The 18757-nt window shown below is 41.4% G+C and overlaps 1 protein-coding gene across 5 annotated transcripts in view; it reads left to right on the plus strand.

Moving 5' to 3' along the window:
• Window positions 1-18757, plus strand: part of LOC110827779 (uncharacterized) — a 479277-nt gene that overhangs the window by 37784 nt on the left and 422736 nt on the right. For all 5 annotated transcript variants that reach the window (XM_022059773.2, XM_022059774.2, XM_022059775.2 and 2 more), the window contains one exon: window positions 3316-3361. In XM_022059773.2, the coding sequence (XP_021915465.2) occupies window positions 3316-3361 (46 nt within the window). Of the gene's footprint in view, window positions 1-3315; window positions 3362-18757 lie in introns of those variants that run through there.

Here is an 18757-nt window from a genome sequence, read left to right on the forward strand (position 1 = left end):
ACCTAACCTAACCTAACCTAACCTAACCTAACCTAACCTAACCTAACCTAACCTAACCTAACCTAACCTAACCTAACCTAACCTAACCTAACCTAACCTAACCTTACGTAACCTAACCTAACTTAACCTAACCTAACCTAACCTAGTTTTTCGGACGATTTCCCACGTTTTTCGATTTTTCGAAAATTTTCGAGAAAATTGAAATTTTTCAAAAATTGTCGAAATTTTAAAAAAATTAAAAGGGGCTGCAAATGGCATGAAACGCGAAGAAAAATAAAGATTTTCGAAATTTTCGAAAAGAAATTTGAATTCAGAATTTTTCAAAAAATTTTGGTTTTGTGCGCTTTTTGGACGATTTCCCACGTTTTTCGATTTTTCGAAAATTTTCGAAAAAATTAAAATTTTCAAAAATTTTCGAAATTTTAAAAAAATTAAAAGTGGCTGCAAATGGCATGAAACGCGAAGAAAAATAAAGATTTTCGAAATTTTCGAAAAAAATTTAAATTCAGATTTTTTCAAAAAATTTTGGTTTTGTGCGCTTTTTGGACGATTTCCCACGTTTTTCGATTTTTCGAAAATTTTCGAAAAAATTGAAATTTAAAAAAATAACCTAACCTAACCTAACTCAACCTAACCTAACCTAACCTAACCTAACCTAACCTAACCTAACCTAACCTAACCTAACCTAACCTAACCCAACCCAACCTAAACTAACCTGTCGTAACTTCATCTAACGTATTGCAAAGTAGCCAAAATTAACTGATCCTTACATAACATAACGTAAGCGTGCCGAAGCATGGCTTATTGATCACGCGTGCCCAAGCGTGACAAAGCGTGGCAAAGCGTGACCAGGCGTGTTCTGCTTTGACTTTGTTACAAGGGAACACCATATCTGTCGAAACGTTACGAAGATTTACAAAGCGTGACTAGGCGTGACGTACAGTAACGGCATGAAGTGATGTGGCCAGAAGTGTCGAAACGTGACGAATATTTACGAAGCGTGACCTAGTGTGAACAAGCGTGACAAAGCGTGACTAGGCGTGCTTAGGCGTGACCTGCTATAAAGGCGTGTCGAGAGGTCATCATAAGAGTTAAATATGTCTAAGATTTGAAAAGCGTGTCCAAGTGTGATCGAGCGTGCGCAAGCGTGACAAAGCGTGACTAGGCGTGACACACAGTAACGGCGTGAAGGGATGAGGCCAGAAATGTCGAAACGTGATGAATATTTACAAAGCGTGACTTAGGGTGACCAAGCCTGACAAGGCGTGACTAGGCGTGACATACTGTAACGGCGTGACAAATTGTTTCAATAAGTGTCAAAACGTCAGAAAATTTTTCAAAACGTTAACTAACCTAACAAAATCCACTAAAAAAATTGACCTAACATAACCTAACCTAACCTAACCCAACCTAACCTAACCTAACCTAACCTAACCTAACCTAACCTAACCTAACCTAACCTAACCTAACCTAACCTAACCCAACCCAACCTATCATAAATTAACCTGTAGTAACTTCATCTAACTTATTGCAAAGTAGCCAAAATCACCTGAGCCTTACGTAATATAACGAAAGCGTGCCCAAGCTTTACAAAGTGTGACCAGGTGTGTCCTGCTTTGACTTTGTTACTACAGCGCTTTGTTGATTACCGTCCAAAGAAGGCCCTTTTTTGTGAAAATCCTGAACGAAACAAGCGAAGTTAAAATCGCGGGTGTATAAAACATACGTCATTCCCGATTACATCCGAAGACAAAATTCAATCACTATTCTGCCACGAGAGAGTGCTCGTCCTTCAGAACTGCCTTCATGCGTGCAGAGCTGGAGAGAGACGGGGGTACCAGTGCGATGGTTGACAGTTCCAGCAACATTAGTCCGCCGAAATGTTTTCGATAATAACACGGCGGGACGCATGAATTTTGGCTGTATCGATACTCGTTTTTCAAACAATTCGTCATGAAGTGCGCTGGTGTCAGTCACCCGATACAAGCCGTGTTCCTGGAATATGTTTGTTGAGTCGATGTCGTTATGTTTCTCATTTGTACGACATGCAACATGGAAGTGACACGAATTATCAGGAACTCTTTGTGGTTGATTCAGATATGCCCATAATCGATTATACCTCGTGTTCGTTGTCTGTCCGTACGCTGTCCCGCCCACATGGAAACGTAATCAAGGTGGTTATCGAAATGTGGGCTTCGACTTTTTCTACGTGTCGATGTGCGGGGCATTCCCTCGTCGAAGGAGTCCTACCCAAGGTAACAAAAAAGTAACCTTAGGTACAGGAAAAATGCGTAAACATTGTTAAACCGTAAATATATATATTTAAAGGTATTTAATTGAAATAAAAAAATATTTAAGGAAACCGCGAACGTTTGAAGCAAATTGTCGAGATCTTTATTACACCCAGTTTAGAGAATTCACACATTCTGCGTGGTGTCTCTCACAGAGGGAAGAGAGACTCATTTTAGTACAGAATGCTAATGGCACTGTTTTATCTCAAGAGATTTGAACTGACAAATGGAGGGAAACTATAATGACAAGCATTATTTATATCCTTCGTACTGTTTTAAGTGTCATTGGATGGAAAATTTAACGAACACGATGAGGCCACCTGCTTTCTCACACGTTAAAATGGCTTAAATGAAATGCACGGCGAAGGCTGCCTTCCGGAATGTTGGACCATCCTGTACTGACTTAGAATTCGCTTTTTAAGTGAATTTTTGCTGTGACTGTACAACTTCAAGTCCCATCCAACAGGGCGGAGGGTACAATCACGCAACCCTGGAAACAGTTACATTTTATGTCCTACATGTGCTCTTTACAAGCAAGTCACTGAAATACTACGCTAGTCAAATATTAGTTCTAAGGAAAATGAAAGCTATTTTGAATTGTTTATTTTTCGTCTCTCTGTCTCTCTCTCTTTTGCATCTGACACGTGATGTCAATTCGGAAATAATATTGCTTTATGTTCGTAGGCGATGTTTCAAATAGGGTCTGAGTTGTAGTGGAAAAGAGGTGAAAGGATATAAACAGCTGACTGCAGTGTAATGTAGTGTTTTCGTGACGAATTGATAAAGAGGTTAGAGGAATGGTAAGTGCAACGGGGAACGAAAAAATATATAAAATAATTTGATTCGGAAACCTCTCGTACAAATACCACTCTGTGAATATAAATAAGATTTTTGGATATAAAATGTACTGAGCTGAGTCAGGTTATGGAAACTTGTTGGGTTTTATAGTGGAAATGGTGTTTAGTGAGACAGGGTGTTCTAATGCTTCAATATGGAAGTTAATAAATCTTTTATCTGTTTTCAGTGGAAACAGCGATGGGGTGTCGTGACGAAGCTTTCTCCAGCAGCAGGTAGGGAGCATCACTTTTGCTTTATCTCTTGCCCTGTGCTTTGTATGTTGTTGAATATATGTTGTTTGCAATTTTATGATTACTGTTACTTTTCAAGGTCATTCTTACTTTTTGTCCGCATTTAACTATTTATTGACAGGAGCGCGTTGCAAACTTGTTTTTACGTTAAATCCAAAATCCTGAAGAAACTTGTCTAATCGGATCGGAATCTAATTTCATCTAAAACCTTTACATATTTGTCTTTTATTCTCTCATATGCACATGCGTGTTATTAGCAGACTATAGTTTTTATGTTTAATGCATAAAGCGATCTATGGTCACCGGTGTTTCGTCCTTTGATAATGATACAGGTTTAATGCGTAAATATGTTTTTTATTGTACATCGTAAGACTTTTGGTAATTTTTAAAATACGGGATTTTAAGAAAATACGTATAAGCATTATGTACGGAATATTAACCTTGTATGTACATCTTTGTGGGATATTCTGTATTTATATTGAGTGGATATTTACGTAATTTAAAGCACTTTGTGCTGAGAAGGTTCGTGATAAGTCTCAAAGCTGATCGCAAACTTTTGTATAATTTTTCTGTCTCTCGATCCCGACTTTCGGTAAACTGTATAGCGGTTTTAAGATGTTCTATTGGATGTCGACAAGCGGAGCGTAGTCGAGCGGTTTCTCTGAAGACCTCGAGGTAGGTAAAGGAATCCTCGCTCATTTTTTTCTGTATTCTGCGTAAACATGACGGAAAAATGAAGGGGTCCGTGGAGGCAGGATTGCCTGCAGTCTTGATGCCGTGGCGTTGTTTACGGTAGCTGTCATGCCGAATGAAAATAAATGAATTTATTAAGTCTGCCTCATACAAGATACAGATGCCTGGGTCTTGTGATGCTGCGTAGTGAATTGAATCCGTTTGTGTTAGTTAACGAATTGTGTTTTCCTACAGAATCATTTCAGCGCTTTATAATCTGTATTTTTACTGATATATTTCGAGTTAACCCGGTGTTATAATTTGTACCATTAAACTATACGCTCATCTGATTATCTTTGCGTTCAAAATACCTTTATGATGCACTCCTAAGAATTTTCGTTTGTGTTAAATCCTTCCTCCATACTTCCTGATTAAAAATTGATTTCCTATCAACTTTTAGCATGGTACTTTTTAGGGTTTTTTTTCCAATGTTTTCTTATCGTGTACTCGTAATATAATATCCAGTGTCCGTCACGGTTGACTGCACGAAGCGACGTTTATACGATACGGAAAAAATGAAAATTAAATTTTGATAGCCGTCTTTGGAAACTGTTTAATACGTAAATGTGTAACAGAACTTAAGTAGAAGATGGCGTGTTCTTATACACTACTTGTTCTGACTTCTTCTTATTTACATTGGTACTACTGTCTCTCCTTGATTGTGTCTCTGGATGATTTTGGGTACTGTTATCGCGTGTGTAGATACGTTCATGGTCTCGGGGCTTTCGAATGCGCTGCACGTCGTGTTCGGTGTAAGTGTAAGGTGGAGTGTGTGGGTTTATGTCTGCTAAGCGATACAAATGAGCGAGGAAGATAAAAGTTGTTTGACACTTTGTGAGATGAGATTCCTGTGAAAAATTACAGTTTGTATCAAGTTTATTGCCGACGGAATGCTAATGAAGCAGCAACCAGACACTGATGAGATTTATTATGTGGGAAATGTTAAAACAGAGGACGCGGGTTAGGTTAGGTTTGGTCGCGCGGAATTCAGATTTAACTTTAGTGGGGGGCAGAGACACGCCTTGATGCTGTTGTAAAAGGAAATTAGGCGAAGAAAATTACACGGCGGAGAAGGATACAAACACAGGGAAAATAAGAAAAGGATAATGTGGGAAGAAAGAGGAAAATAAATGAGGACTAGAAAGAAATCAAATGGAGAATGCGAGAGTAAAATGAGAAACGAGGGGGAGGAAAGTACAGGATGATAGGAAGGAAATAGTGATGAAGACTAGGAGAGTAATTGTAATCGAGAATGATTAAGAGGGTGATGTATCCACCGCCTCACACCTCCGGAGCTACAGAAAATTTTATTAACCGTTCATAAACGTGGGGTCTGTCTGAACAAAACCAGAACGTAGATTCGTGTAGTTTCATAATTTATAATAGTTGGCAGCCCTGTTTCTTATTCGGGGGGGGGGGAGGGGGGAGTCCCTGTGTAGAATTTTGGCCAAGAGACTGGGAGTACTTAGGAGTTTTTCCATTTTTGTCAAGAAATTGTACGGCGGCGTCTTAAAAAGACATTTCATTTTACGTTGTGTGTTGAAGATACAGAGAGAAATAGAGAGATGAAGAATAAGAACTGAGGAGGAGGGAAGGTAAAATAGACTCAGAGAAGACGGAAGAAAGTCAAAGAAGGAATTGCGGAAGAAAAGGGTGGAGATGCTGAGTGACAGATGAATAAGTGGAAGAAGGGAATGGAGAAAAGTTAAATAAACCAGAGGAAAGAAGATTTACAGCGCAACAGTTGCCTGCGTTTCAATTCCTGACTGGCGTAATGGAAAGATTCTCGTTCTTAACACGTTTTGCGTGAAATAAGACGTGTGTGGGGGCGGGGGGGGGCGGAGATAATAACAGGGGGCTGCTTGTCCGGTGCTGAGGCGCGCATCCTCGTGATTTATGAGTTCTGTCGTAAATATCGCAACAAGAAATAGCGAGACCTTGTCAGCTGCAGCGGAAGTTACGTATTACAACCGGAGCCTTTAAAAATGGATATAAAATTTTGTGGAATTTACAGTCTGTGAGGCTAGAGAGAGAGAGAGAGAGAGAGAGAGAGAGAGAGAGAAGCAGAAACTAAAATTGAACGCAGGAAATCCGCGCTGGGAAAAAAAAATAACTTGTTGGCTGCGTGAGGAATTCCATCTCTGTCAAGAGATTTGTCGAGTTACGCGGTGAATGATATTTAACTCTCAGAGTTTACTTCGAACGGATAGTTATTTAACGATGCGGCATCAGCTGTGGAGTTTGTTTAAAGTCAAATGAGTTACTACGACAAGTGATCTCGTTAATCGATTCTGAGTTAATAAAAATGCTTTATTTCAACCGTAGTTGAATGACATTTAGTGTCAAATGAAAAAGATAAAAGAATTTTGGGTATGCTTATTGAGTATTAAGGTATTTAACGACGCTGTTTCAACTGCGGAAGTTATTTTCCGTCGTATGAGATGAATGAAAATAGAGGTCGTTTAACGACACTGTATTTGCTCTAAGATTTATTTAGTGTACATTTATACTAAAAGAAATTTGTAAAGAAATGTTTTCACGTTATTTAACTACAGTGTTTCAGCTCTTTAGAGTATATATCATCTGATATGAGGTGGAGATAATGGTAATAAAACGCTCGTGGCCTGTTTCAATGTACTGACCCAGTCGTCTGTTGGTGGTTGTGTTATTTCATATTCGTGTTTGGTCATTGTAGAGGTACGAGAATGAAACTTAAAGGTGGTATGTTTTTAGGTATTATCGTGTGGGGGAGCAGGAAAATTGCGGAAAACCTTACGATAATTAAGTATTATTGCCTAGAAGTTACAGGCGCTAACCTATGCCTTGTGATAACCGATATTATTAAACCTTAAACGTGTTTGAAGACTCTCAGTAAGATGGGAATCCACCTGGTACAGGTGTTTGTGGTTTTTGCTTCGAGATCCTCAGGTTTCAAGCAGACTCTTGTCTGTCCTCTGGACGGGTATCGAACGTGGAGTGGCAAATGGCGAGATATCTTTAGCGATATAAATTTATCACAGTAATAATAAGACAAGCCGTACTGTATCTCTGGACAGATGATGTGTGTGGGGTTTTACATGACAAGGTAGGTGAAGGATGACGGCGATAAGACCCTCAGGGCGGGACAGTCGCATCACGTTGCTCTAGACCTTTTTGCAGGTGTTAGTATTCCTAGCACTCAGATACGTCATCAATTTGTGTCGTGGGACATGCCGATAATATGACTTGCATAAATTTTAATCTGATTTATAGTTCTTGGTTGATGCACGGATGATACGTCCGGAAAGAAAAGTGGGGAATTTCATATTGCAATGAGCGCGTATAACTTTGCTCAGTGAGTTAGTTAATCTGTCATTAATTTAGTGATGCATTAATTGTACAGTCAGATTGTAAGGCATTAATAGTGTGCGCATGTTAGTTAATCAGTATCAGTTACTTTCACAGTCAGTCAGTAAAACTTCAGTTTAAAGAGGCGGAACTTCCAGGCGTGTTCATCACTCAGCGAGATGAGCAGATGTGTCGGCGCATTCTGTACGTCACGACCGACTTACAGCCGTTTTATGACGTCATTGACTGGCTTGTAACCCTAACAGCACCGCAGGGTATTGTAGAAGGTTTAGGATTCTTTCTGTGTGTTTTAGAACTGCGTTTCCGCCAGAGATTTGCATAACGACTTGCAACCAGGCGTAATTACGGAATACGATGCTCAGGCAGACGTTTCTAGATCGATTCCATCCCATCTAAAGTATTTTAGTCTCTCTGCGTGAATTTTCGAGTTAATAAACTCAGAAAGAAAGAAAGAACAAAAGTCTTAAACCCGTTCAGATGCGATCAATTGAGATGTAGTGGTTTCTGTAACTGAATTAGACATCGCTGTAAATGATTTATATAGCAGGGCTTTACCCTGACAGTTGTCCGGTCTACAGTTGGTCTTACTTCCTGAAGATGGCATCTCTATGCTCTTCCGAAACATTGGAATACTGTCATAGTGCTGCACGGTGAAAGAACCCAGAAGCCAATCGCCGTTAAGACATCTTAACCGTTAAGATACCTTACTGTTAAGATTCTGGGATCGGATTTTATTCGACAGATGAACGCGTACTCTCCTCCTGTCTTTCAGCCCGTGTAACATTTAGAAAACTGCGAAGGATACAGAAGACGAAAGATGAGGGAAAATAAATAGAATATGAAAAGGACGAATGTGATGAAATGGAGAGGTAGAAACTGAGAAGGGAAGAGGAGACGAGGATAAGAAGACGGATAAGACCTACACTCAACTGTATGAACTGTGTCAGAGAACGCGGGAGTTGTCCCAAGTGGTACAGGGGCGAAGTGACTCGTCCATGATTCCCTACGCGTTAGGGCCTCCACCTTTAAAAGGGCCGACATCCAACCCCCCCCCTTCCCCCCTCCCCCGCCACCTGCTTGTTTTATTTGTGTGAAAGCTTCCCAGATATTTTCCACGTGGCTGCATTTGTTTTATATAACAACTCATCTAGGCAGTCTCGAAGTTAATGTCGTATTTTAATGGGTATCGAGACACAATGACAGACATTTCGATGTTTTTCCCTGCTTGACTGCGTTCAGCTGGCTCAGACTGTGTCAGACGGCTGGATTACGTGAAGGTGGGGATTGAACTCCAGGATTCCGTAAAAAGTTTAATTTGAAGATATCCGTCTTCTGGGTTATTGCGCTATGTAGTCTGATGACGGAGGCAGTATGACCTCTGAAACGTCGGTTAACATCGACCAGACTACACAGCGCAACAACCCAGAAGACAGAAATCTTCATACTCATCGCCCTGATGACGGAGGCAGTATGACCTCTGAAACGTTGGTAAACATCTACCAGACTACACAGCGCAACAACCCAGAAGACAGAAATCTTCATACTCTGATGATGGAGGCAGTATGACCTCTGAAACGTTGGTTAACATCGACCAGACTACACAGCGCAATAACCCAGAAGACGGATATCTTCATACTCACCGCTGTGAGAACCTCAAGTCTTACAAAATCTAATTTATTGGCGAGATGAGCAAGTACCAGATTTTTAAAGAATTCTGCTTCACGGAGTGTCTGACTACTTCCAGGCAGATGCAGAAATTGTTTCTTCAAATAGGCCACAGCCACTTCTGGACGTGAAACGTGGTCTGTTCGCCAGAAGGAAAAGCAAGGCTTTACAAGTGTCTGAAACCACATTGAGAAGGAACGAGGAACTAATTGTTCTTTGGATTATGAAATTTTGAACGTAGTGATGGACTGGGAAAGAATTTCGGCTGAGGGAGAGAAATCTTGTTGTCAGGAAATCTGTGGTGGGGAAAAAAGGGGTAATGCTAAGATGGATCTTAACGAAAATAGGTTAGGAGGATGCTAGGTGGATGGAACTTGCTCAGGATATTGTCCATTGAAAGTTCGGGTTATTTGGTGGATTGGCAGGCGATAGTTCTGTCAGGGTAAGTGAACACACGTTTAGCCGATCCTGTTGCGTGTGACACTTTGTACACTTCAAGACGCATTTTATTCAAACCGTGGTACTGTTATAAAGCGTCGTGTAATTAATTCTACTTCTATTATCCGTATTTTGTGGAAGGTCTGCTTGAGTTGTATTTATTTGTAAGGGTCTTACGGAGACCGAAGTGTTTTACTGCGATGCCAGTATTATTATGTCTGTCTGTCTGTCTGCCTGCCAGCTTCTTCTCTCCGCAGGATTAGGAACAAAGGGATGAAGTGAAACCTAGGGACGGCTGACGGGAAGCTGCGATGCAGTGTAAAGAACATAGCACAGCGGCAACGCGACAACTCGGTTGTTTCAGATAGAATTTCGAAAAAAAAGCAAAGCCAGGCTGTTTATCTTACGAAATATCAAATTTTGTAAGGGATTCGGGTGTCAGAGACACGCCATCGCCGAACTGTGACACAGACATGGCGAAAGTGATAGACATTTAGGCGCCGTTAATGACAGAATTTTAGAGATGTTGGATATAAATTAAAGGTGTTATATCGGTAGCAAAAAGTTGGGTCTGAAATGGGAAATTGAAATATTACTATAGACTGATCAATCAATTAATTAATTAATTAATTTAGTAAACAAGCACGTCGCTGCTTTCTTGGATGTTTCGCCGTGTATTCCGGTAGAAATTGACCGCGCTGTATATTTATCGCTCTGTAGATGGAGACAATCATAGTTGTAGCCGCAAGAACCTGAATTCTCACCATGTGTAAACATATTATTATTATTATTATTATTATATTATTATTAGTGTTCTGTCTGACGACAGGTCCATATGAACAGGATCCTTCCATCCTTTTCTCGGACTGGGACCTGTTCATATACGTTCTTGGCAGATGATCCAGAAGTGGTTTGCCATTGCCTTCTTCTGTGTGTGAATGGGATGCCACGGAGAAACCGGGAAAGCATATAGGGCATAGAATATAACTTTCTCCTGCGTTGTATCGCCGTATAGTCTGGTAGAAGATTACCAACCTTTCAGAGGTCTCTGCTGCCTCCATCATCAGGCATAGAATGCCAACATGGCCACTGCGCATCTGTATGAAGTGCAATCAACGTTAGCAAATGCGATTTTTTTTTGCAATTAATGACATTCGAATGCTTCCTTACTGAATCAACCAACCATCATTCTGCTATTCGGTGTTATGGAATATCGTCATTAAACAGACAACGAAGACATACTTTTTAAAGTTTTTCAGAGTAAAAAACAAGGCTTTCTGTTTTATCTTTCTTAATTTCTTTCTTGTCTTCTCTCTTTCTTTCTCATAATTTAGCGCAGTCACGTGTCCTGCCTGCCGTGAAACTACTTCTAATCTCGAAAGTTGATTATCTAAAGTCGATATATCGATGACGTTTCAACTTGTTGCTTATCGATTATCGAACGGAACCGCAAAGTAGTCAAAGTGCCACGCGCTAAGTATTAACGTTAAGCCTCTGGAACTGAACTTGGAGGAGAGAGAAGTTGTTCTGTAATCGGGTTACAGGCCAAAAGAGAGCACGCAGTTTCCGTCTCGATAGTCGAGGGATTTTTTTTCTATCTCAGTCTTGTTTACGAAGAACCGCGAACTTCGCTCTGCTCCGAGGCTAGCAGCGAAATATTGACGGTGTCTCTGCCGGTGAGGCGTGGGGGTTTGCGGGTTCAAATCCAGGTCTGAATACGACTTTTTTTTTATTCGAGTGTTTCTGTGTTGGCACGTGGAGACCTTGCGACTGTCTGTCCGTCCAAGGAGTCTTATCGCGGGTCTCGGCGGGGAATTAGGAAAGTTACAGAGAAGAGAAGACTTGAACTGGAATAGAGGGAGGAGAGAGGAAGAGAACACAGTGAAAGTGAAACTAAGGTGAGGAAGGGGGAAATCGGAAGTTGAAATTTGAAAACGGAGACATGAGAAAAGTTAGAGGAGGAAACATTATAAATTATAAAACAGAAGAGGGAACGTAGGGAAGAGGATTTAATCAGAAAGTGAGTAGGGAGAAGAATGGCAGGGAGGTAAAAGGAGAAGGTGGATGAGTGTGAGAATGAGACGAATAAGATGGGGAGATAAAAGAGCGAACGGAGAATGTGTTGAGGCGTTCGGTATGTATCCATTGCGGGATGTATAACATAAACAGGTCAATAGGTCCACCGTGTATGTTTTTTTTCTCTTTGGATTCACTGCTTCGAACCCCCGTTCCTGTAATAATTCACTAAAGGTAAAATTTGTTTCGTAAACAGTGCGTGTGGGGGGTAGGAGTTAAATTCAGACTAATTATTCTCTGGGATCTGTTTCGAGGCTTCACATTATTTATTTCTTAATTTTGTTGTCTATTTGGGCTGGGAGTGTATTTATTTGGGGGGCGGGGGGCGGATGGAAAGTTTAATTAATCGCAAGGAATTTACGTCTGGATCGTCAGCGGGTGTTTCTCCCCGCCGGTCTCTTGCCCTGTTCTTGTCTGCGAGGCAGCGGAGGTTCGTACCGAGTGGTTTGAGGCAAAAGTTGAGCCACTCTATTGGCGTCTGGAAGCCACAAGCGTCGGCTTATTAACTGCGGTGGCAAAAGTTTGGCTGCAGCTTTGGACCACTGGCTGCTTGCCCAGTGGACCCAGGGGACAAAATTCAGGGAAGAGGCTTGAAGGCTATGACGCCTTCCCACATTAATTTGGAATTTCCTGTATTGCGACATGTCTCGGTGTGCAGACTCTCGTTTATGAAAACAGGCTTGTTACACGCGAAGGTGAGGTGCGTATTTATTTATAATTTATTTAAGTACGCTGACAGTAACTTACACTAGGATAAATCTTTCTATGTGTGGCGTTATGTCCGGAATTGTCATAAACTTTAATGTCAAATTGAACGATAATTAATAAATATTGAACGAATAAGAAAGAATGTGGAAGGAAGCGATTGAGGCCAAATTAAGATAATCTCCCGGAATTTTTTTGAGGGACAGAAAAAAAAATTTTGACTCAGGGTAGCCGATATCCCGGCCAAAATTTTAACCAGGGACGTCCAAAATACGAAGCAGGGGAGCGAAATTTAATTTGAGATTTGTATTAAATTAGGAGAGGCATTATGAGACTAAGGGATTTATTCATTAGGCTGACAGTGACAGGCCGTGAGAGCATGGATGAATGAAAATTGGTTGTTGTACGACTTAATGAAGAAGCGAATTGATTACTGAGTAAGAAATTTCTTCGGCTGGATGGAACAGTAATGAGTAGTTGGGGGAAATTGCAGTAAATGTACGAAAATGACAAGAAGAGGATGAGGAGGAAGGGGGGGATGAAGGAAAATAAATAGAAGAACAAGAATAATATGAGGAAAACAAAGAACAACAAGAAGTTTTCTTATTAAGTTATCAGAAGCTGGAAACTTTCTCAACGGAACCGTAAAGTTCTGCCTTGGTTCTCTCTTTTTTTAGTTCCCAAAGTTTCAAGTTTGCTTTCCAGGGCTTCTCGTACACGTCACGCACTCATGTCTATGACTACTAAGTGTCTTAGTCGCGGTTTGCATTTTAAATTGTCGAGGATCATAAACTGTTTGTATTAAGGCCGAGTTCACATGCGCACGATTTAAACTTCTGTACCGCAACACGAAGCAGTGAGCTGTCTCCGTGTGTGCATGCGTCCTCTTAATAATTTTAACATGTCACAGATTATTTCTCGGGACCGATGATAGTTCAAACTTGAACAATTAATTTCTTCGTCTCGTGCATCAAAATTCATCGCTGTTATCAGAAAATTCTGCCTAGTTTACAAATGTATGACCGATTTCTTAAAGAGTTATGACATTATCATCTCATAGTTTGCGCGGTTTTTTCCCCCCAAAATGACCTGTTCCGTGATATTTGTTAGTCAGGCCCATATTTGTCTCCATGGAGACGTGCATTTTAATGTTCGCACGTTCGCAAGCTCTATTTCCTATTCTTATTGTCGTGTTTTCTAATTTTATTATTATTAGTGTTCTGTCTGAGGACAGGTCCATATGAACAGGATCCTTCCATCCTTTTCTCGGACTGGGACCTGTTCATATACGTTCTTGGCAGATGATCCAGAAGTGGTTTGCCATTGCCTTCTTCTGCGTGTGAATGGAGTAATTGTTGGGATGCCACGGAGGAAAACTCCGTGTTGCCTAGACCACGGCCTTGCCCAACACAAGTTATAAATTCGAACCCGAGACCCCAGGATTACAAGGCCAGCGTTCTAACCGCTAGACCACCTCATCTTATTTTTATTTAGTGTTCTGTCTGACGACAGGTCCATATGAAGAGGATCCTTCCATCCTTTTCTCGGACTGGGACCTGTTCATATACGTTCTTGGCAGATGATCCAGAAGTGGTTTGCCATTGCCTTCTTCTGTGTGTGAATGGAGTAATTGTTGGGATGCCACGGAGGAAAACTCCGTGTTGCCTAGACCACGGCCTTGCCCAACACAAGTTTTAAATTCGGGCACCGCCGGCAATCGAACCCGAGACCCCAGGATTACAAGGCCAGCGTTCTAACCGCTAGACCACCTCATCTTATTATTATTTAGTGTTCTGTCTGACTACAGGTCCATATGAACAGGATCCTTCCATCCTTTCCTCGGACTGGGACCTGTTCATATACGTTCTCGGCAGATGATCCAGAAGTGGTTTGCCATCGCCTTCTTCTGTGTGTGAATGGAGTAATTGTTGGGATGCCACGGAGGAAAACTCCGTGTTGCCTAGACCACGGCCTTACCCAACACAAGTTATAAATTCGGGCACCGCCGGGAATCGAACCCGAGACCCCAGGATTACAAGGCCAGCGTTCTAACTCTGAAACATTCATTTGGAAATGCCATATCAGATTTTCATATCAGTGATCAGGTTACATCTGAGTGATGTTGCTAATCTGCCCCAGTCATCTTCCGGAAACCCTGGATTCAATTTTCCGGTACATGTGCTTGAGAGTCGCGGTCCCTCGGGTGTCCTCCCCCCCCCGGCCCCTCGATACATCAATGCTTGTTTTATGTTTTATGTGAACAGAAGAAAACAGAAATGTTTCTGACGGTGATGCTCTAGCGAAGTCGCCTTTGTGACGTCATTTTGCCTTAACGAAATGAATATCAGCTGTCGTGACTGGGATTTGGAGGAGAGAAAAAGACTTTAAATTTTGGGCTGGGTTACCTGGCTTTGATTCCCGATCAAGCAGATAAACGACATTGTGCGTTAATCTTATGTTCTTGAATGTGAGAAACATAAAAGCCGTCTTTTAATTACGTTGTCTGGCGACGCAGAATCAGGCTCTGAGTCTGTGACTGGGCAAGTCGATTCAGAATTTGAACATTACATTTTCTTTGCTGCAGTTTTGTCTAACAAGCGTTCAGGCAACTCTGACTGCATGATGGGGTGGTGGGAGAGTCGAATCCTCAGAATTACAACGCCGTGAAATAAGCTCCGTCCCGGTACAGTGAAATCGTGCCAGCAGCCAATCGCGCGCCCCCCCCCCCCCCCCCCCCCCCACGGAACTCCCTCAGTGCTGCACTCGCCATATTCCATCACAGGATTCAGACCATTTAAACATGAATAATGGTGATTCATTAAACCTGACAGTCGCTCAGCGAGTCAAGAAATTTTCCGCCAAATGTGGGACCCTAAGGTTTATTACTGTACTCACAAGAGCCTGTTAACAGTCTCTAAGCTGAGCCAATTTAATTCAGTCCATCTATGACTTGGTCTTCCGATTGGTCTCTTGCCTTCGGGCTTTTCAAGAAAAACGTCTCCTTCCTCCTGTCACCTCCTCCCTCTTGTTTAAAAATATTCCACTCAGCACCCTGTTCTGAAACCCCCTTAATCTGTATTCTTCCATTAATGCTAGGAACTAATGTTCGCAGCTTTACAGAAATATAGTTTTGCGTGTTTTTATCTTCGCGTTTTTAGAAAGCAGACCTCTAGACAAGAGATTGTACAACTGCAAGTATTCCTGAAAAGTAATTATTTTGTTGTCGTCATTACTTGTTATTACTCAGTTCTTGCGTGGTTAGCATTTTCGTGTAGACACAAAAATTGACAGTGGGATAAACGCAGAAAATACGATACTAAGATTTCTGATACTATTTTTAAAATATACGGCAGTCATAAAATCAGCAAATTACGAGCTTAGTATCAATTTCCTAACCATCCGTCATATTAAATTAATCTCATACGGTACAGATTCCAACAGAGTAACGAATCAGCCGTTGGTAAAAAATCATTAATTTCTGCAGTGCTGTGACGTTTTGTATGGGCCTGTACCCATAGGGGCAGCAGTGTTAGGGGAGCATGCGGTTTGAACATTTCAGCTGTGTGGACAATAACTCTCGTTTTAACGCCATCAAATGGGAATAAGAATGAACTGTCATCGGGGAAGCTTTGGTTTGAGTTAAATTTTCTACCGGTGCGTGGACTTTGTTATATGTTCGATGCGTCTGTTTTGTGCGTCAACGCATGTAACTCGCTCCGTTGATTTACGTAGTTATCGTCAATTTAGAGTTTTCTGTAAATGACTTGTTTTACAAATAAACGTGTATTTACAGTAGGAGGAAATGACTTCTTGAAACGAGTTTTCTCGTCTCTGGCACTGATAGGGACAGTACATGAGGGTAATAAGACTATCGGTTTTTTTGTAAAGTCCATTAACCGCGAGACTTTATAGGTTGAATTACGTGTCTCTGTACTCATCTGACATTGACATTAATTCTTTGATCCGATTGGAGGTACTTACTGTCTACGTTTCTGTCGTAATATACATTTTTTCAGTCTCAGATATTATTTTATCCTTTGATCTCAACAGATTTTTGATGTATTTCTCCTCGGAGAGCGATACCAAGTTTTATGCTCACAAAAAGAGACAAAGTTTTAAATCTGCATATTTTAATCTTGAGGTCCTTAGGCATTTCGTAACACTCTATTTCCTTACCGAGGTGGTGTTAGTGTAATGTCAAAACCCCAGTGAATTATCGACTTACTAACACCACTTGTTCAAAATTACACTTACATCTGGTGGCCGATTTACGAGAAAACACAACATGTCTTGACCAGAAAATTCAGGTGAGCATTTAATTTGACATTCATTCCCCGAGTCTGTCAAAAAGAGTCGTGAATTGTCCTCGAATATCTGTGTTGATCACTTTGACATAGTTTCAGAGCGTTCGCCAGTACAGTAGCAGTTCTTAAAGCGATCATTTACCTAACGTGTTCCACGTTGTCATGGCGAGGTTTAACATATGTTTATGGCACGTCACATTCATGATACCGCCGTGTTCCTTACAGCTGCGTGACTTCATGATATTTCCTCACTTGTGAATGAAATGAGGCTGATCTAACACAGAGATGGACCGAGAGTTGGGGGCCTTCCAGCAGTGGATTCGGCGAGAGGACTGACTCGGGGGGAACTCTGGCGATTTCCGCCGGTGAGGTTGGGCTCGAGGCTTTGGGAAAACGTTAACTGGGTTTCTGTCCCTCTCATTTCATCCCTCTCACACTCCAACCCCTATATATCCATCGTCCTACCCTTATTCCACCCTTAACCATTTCTGCCTACCCATCCATCGTCCTTACACATGTAACGCACGCAATTCGGTGGTGGTTGCTACCCTCCGTTTGGGGGTGCAGGAAATCACCTGACTTTTGTGAACGATGCCAGTGACTCTGATGGCAAAATAAACATGTCGCTGTGGGTTGTAGCAGCTGAGGGGCGTCACAAACGAAAAATTGTTTTTTCATCCCCTCGTTCGTGACAACAGTTTACGCGAGAGGGACAGAAAACAAGGTTTTAAAGTACTTTGTGTCGAAACATTTTGGTGAACTTCAGATGTTTATAATGCTCTCACACACAAAGCGTTTAATGCGGAATTTGTGTTAACAGTTGATTTAACATTAGGCAGCAATTTAAATTTCCCCGGGTCTTATATGATTCTCCAGAATAATCATTTATACGTTTTTGGTGCCTATTATGATTCTTGTAAACATATTTTTGAAGAACCCTGTGATTAATGCAACAAGAAATTTAAATATGTTTGTTTATAACGGCAGTGTGTAAGTAAATATTGATTTTATTCAGCGTCTCTTTTACTTACCGCGACTAAAGCCAGAACTGATGAAGGTTGTGTTATTTCCCTCCGAAATATTTGAACCACACGGTGTTATAAAGTAGAGTATCCATGGGAAAGACAGACTGGTGTTTTCTTTATAAATTTCAATCACTCCTGTGCTATATTTTAACCATGAATCTATTTTGTTAGTTTTGATACGTTTAATAATTCCGATTCGTTACAATTAACGCTGTCAAAAACTTGATAGCAAAATTGTATATTATAAATGTACGGATAAAAGCGAATATGGGGTGTTTGACCGATTCCCTTATCCGTAGATCTGATCTGATATTGGCTGTACACACGAGGCATTTTGTCTTGTACGAGCTTAATAAAAAATGGTGGCGAATTCTAGCAATGGCTGGAACGTGGAGCCATAAAAATGTGTGGGTGGTGCAATTATACAGTTACGCAATGAGTTACGACGTGTAACCATAATGGGGAGTGTGGGAGTTGGGGGTGATTAGGGCTCTTTTGCGAGGCAGGGAGTGCCAGGGGATGACTGCGGTCTTGGTTGATGTTAACTTAAAATCTCCTCAGCGGCGCTTTGCGTCAGAAGTGTTCCGACAGGCCACTTCATCTCTGTGATGTCGATACAGGAGTAGGACACTTTATCGACTGAGCGATGCAACTGGCTGATCTGCTGTCGCTGACTTGACTGACAACCTGACTCACTGACTACTTATTTTTTATATTATTTATTTAGTGTTCTGTCTGACGACAGGTCCATATGAACAGGATCTTTCCATCCTTTTCTCGGACTGGGACCTGTTCATATACGTTCTTGGCAGATGATCCAGAAGTGGTTTGCCTTTGCCTTTTTCTGTGTGTGAATGGGATGCCACGGAGAAACCGGAGAAGCCCCCGGAGGAAAACTCCGTGTTGCCTAGACCACGGCCTTGCCCAACACAAGTTATAAATTCGGGCACCGCGGGGAATCGAACCCGAGACCCCAGGATTACAAGGCCAGCGTTCTAACCGCTAGACCACCTCATCTTATTATTATTTAGTGTTCTGTCTGACGACAGGTCCATATGAACAGGATCCTTCCATCCTTTTCTCGG

This window comes from Zootermopsis nevadensis, unplaced genomic scaffold (assembly GCF_977971745.1).
Source record: "Zootermopsis nevadensis isolate Lab colony 2312 unplaced genomic scaffold, Znev_1.0 Znev_ptg000030l, whole genome shotgun sequence".
In the NCBI taxonomy this organism is placed as follows: Eukaryota; Metazoa; Arthropoda; class Insecta; order Blattodea; family Termopsidae; genus Zootermopsis; species Zootermopsis nevadensis.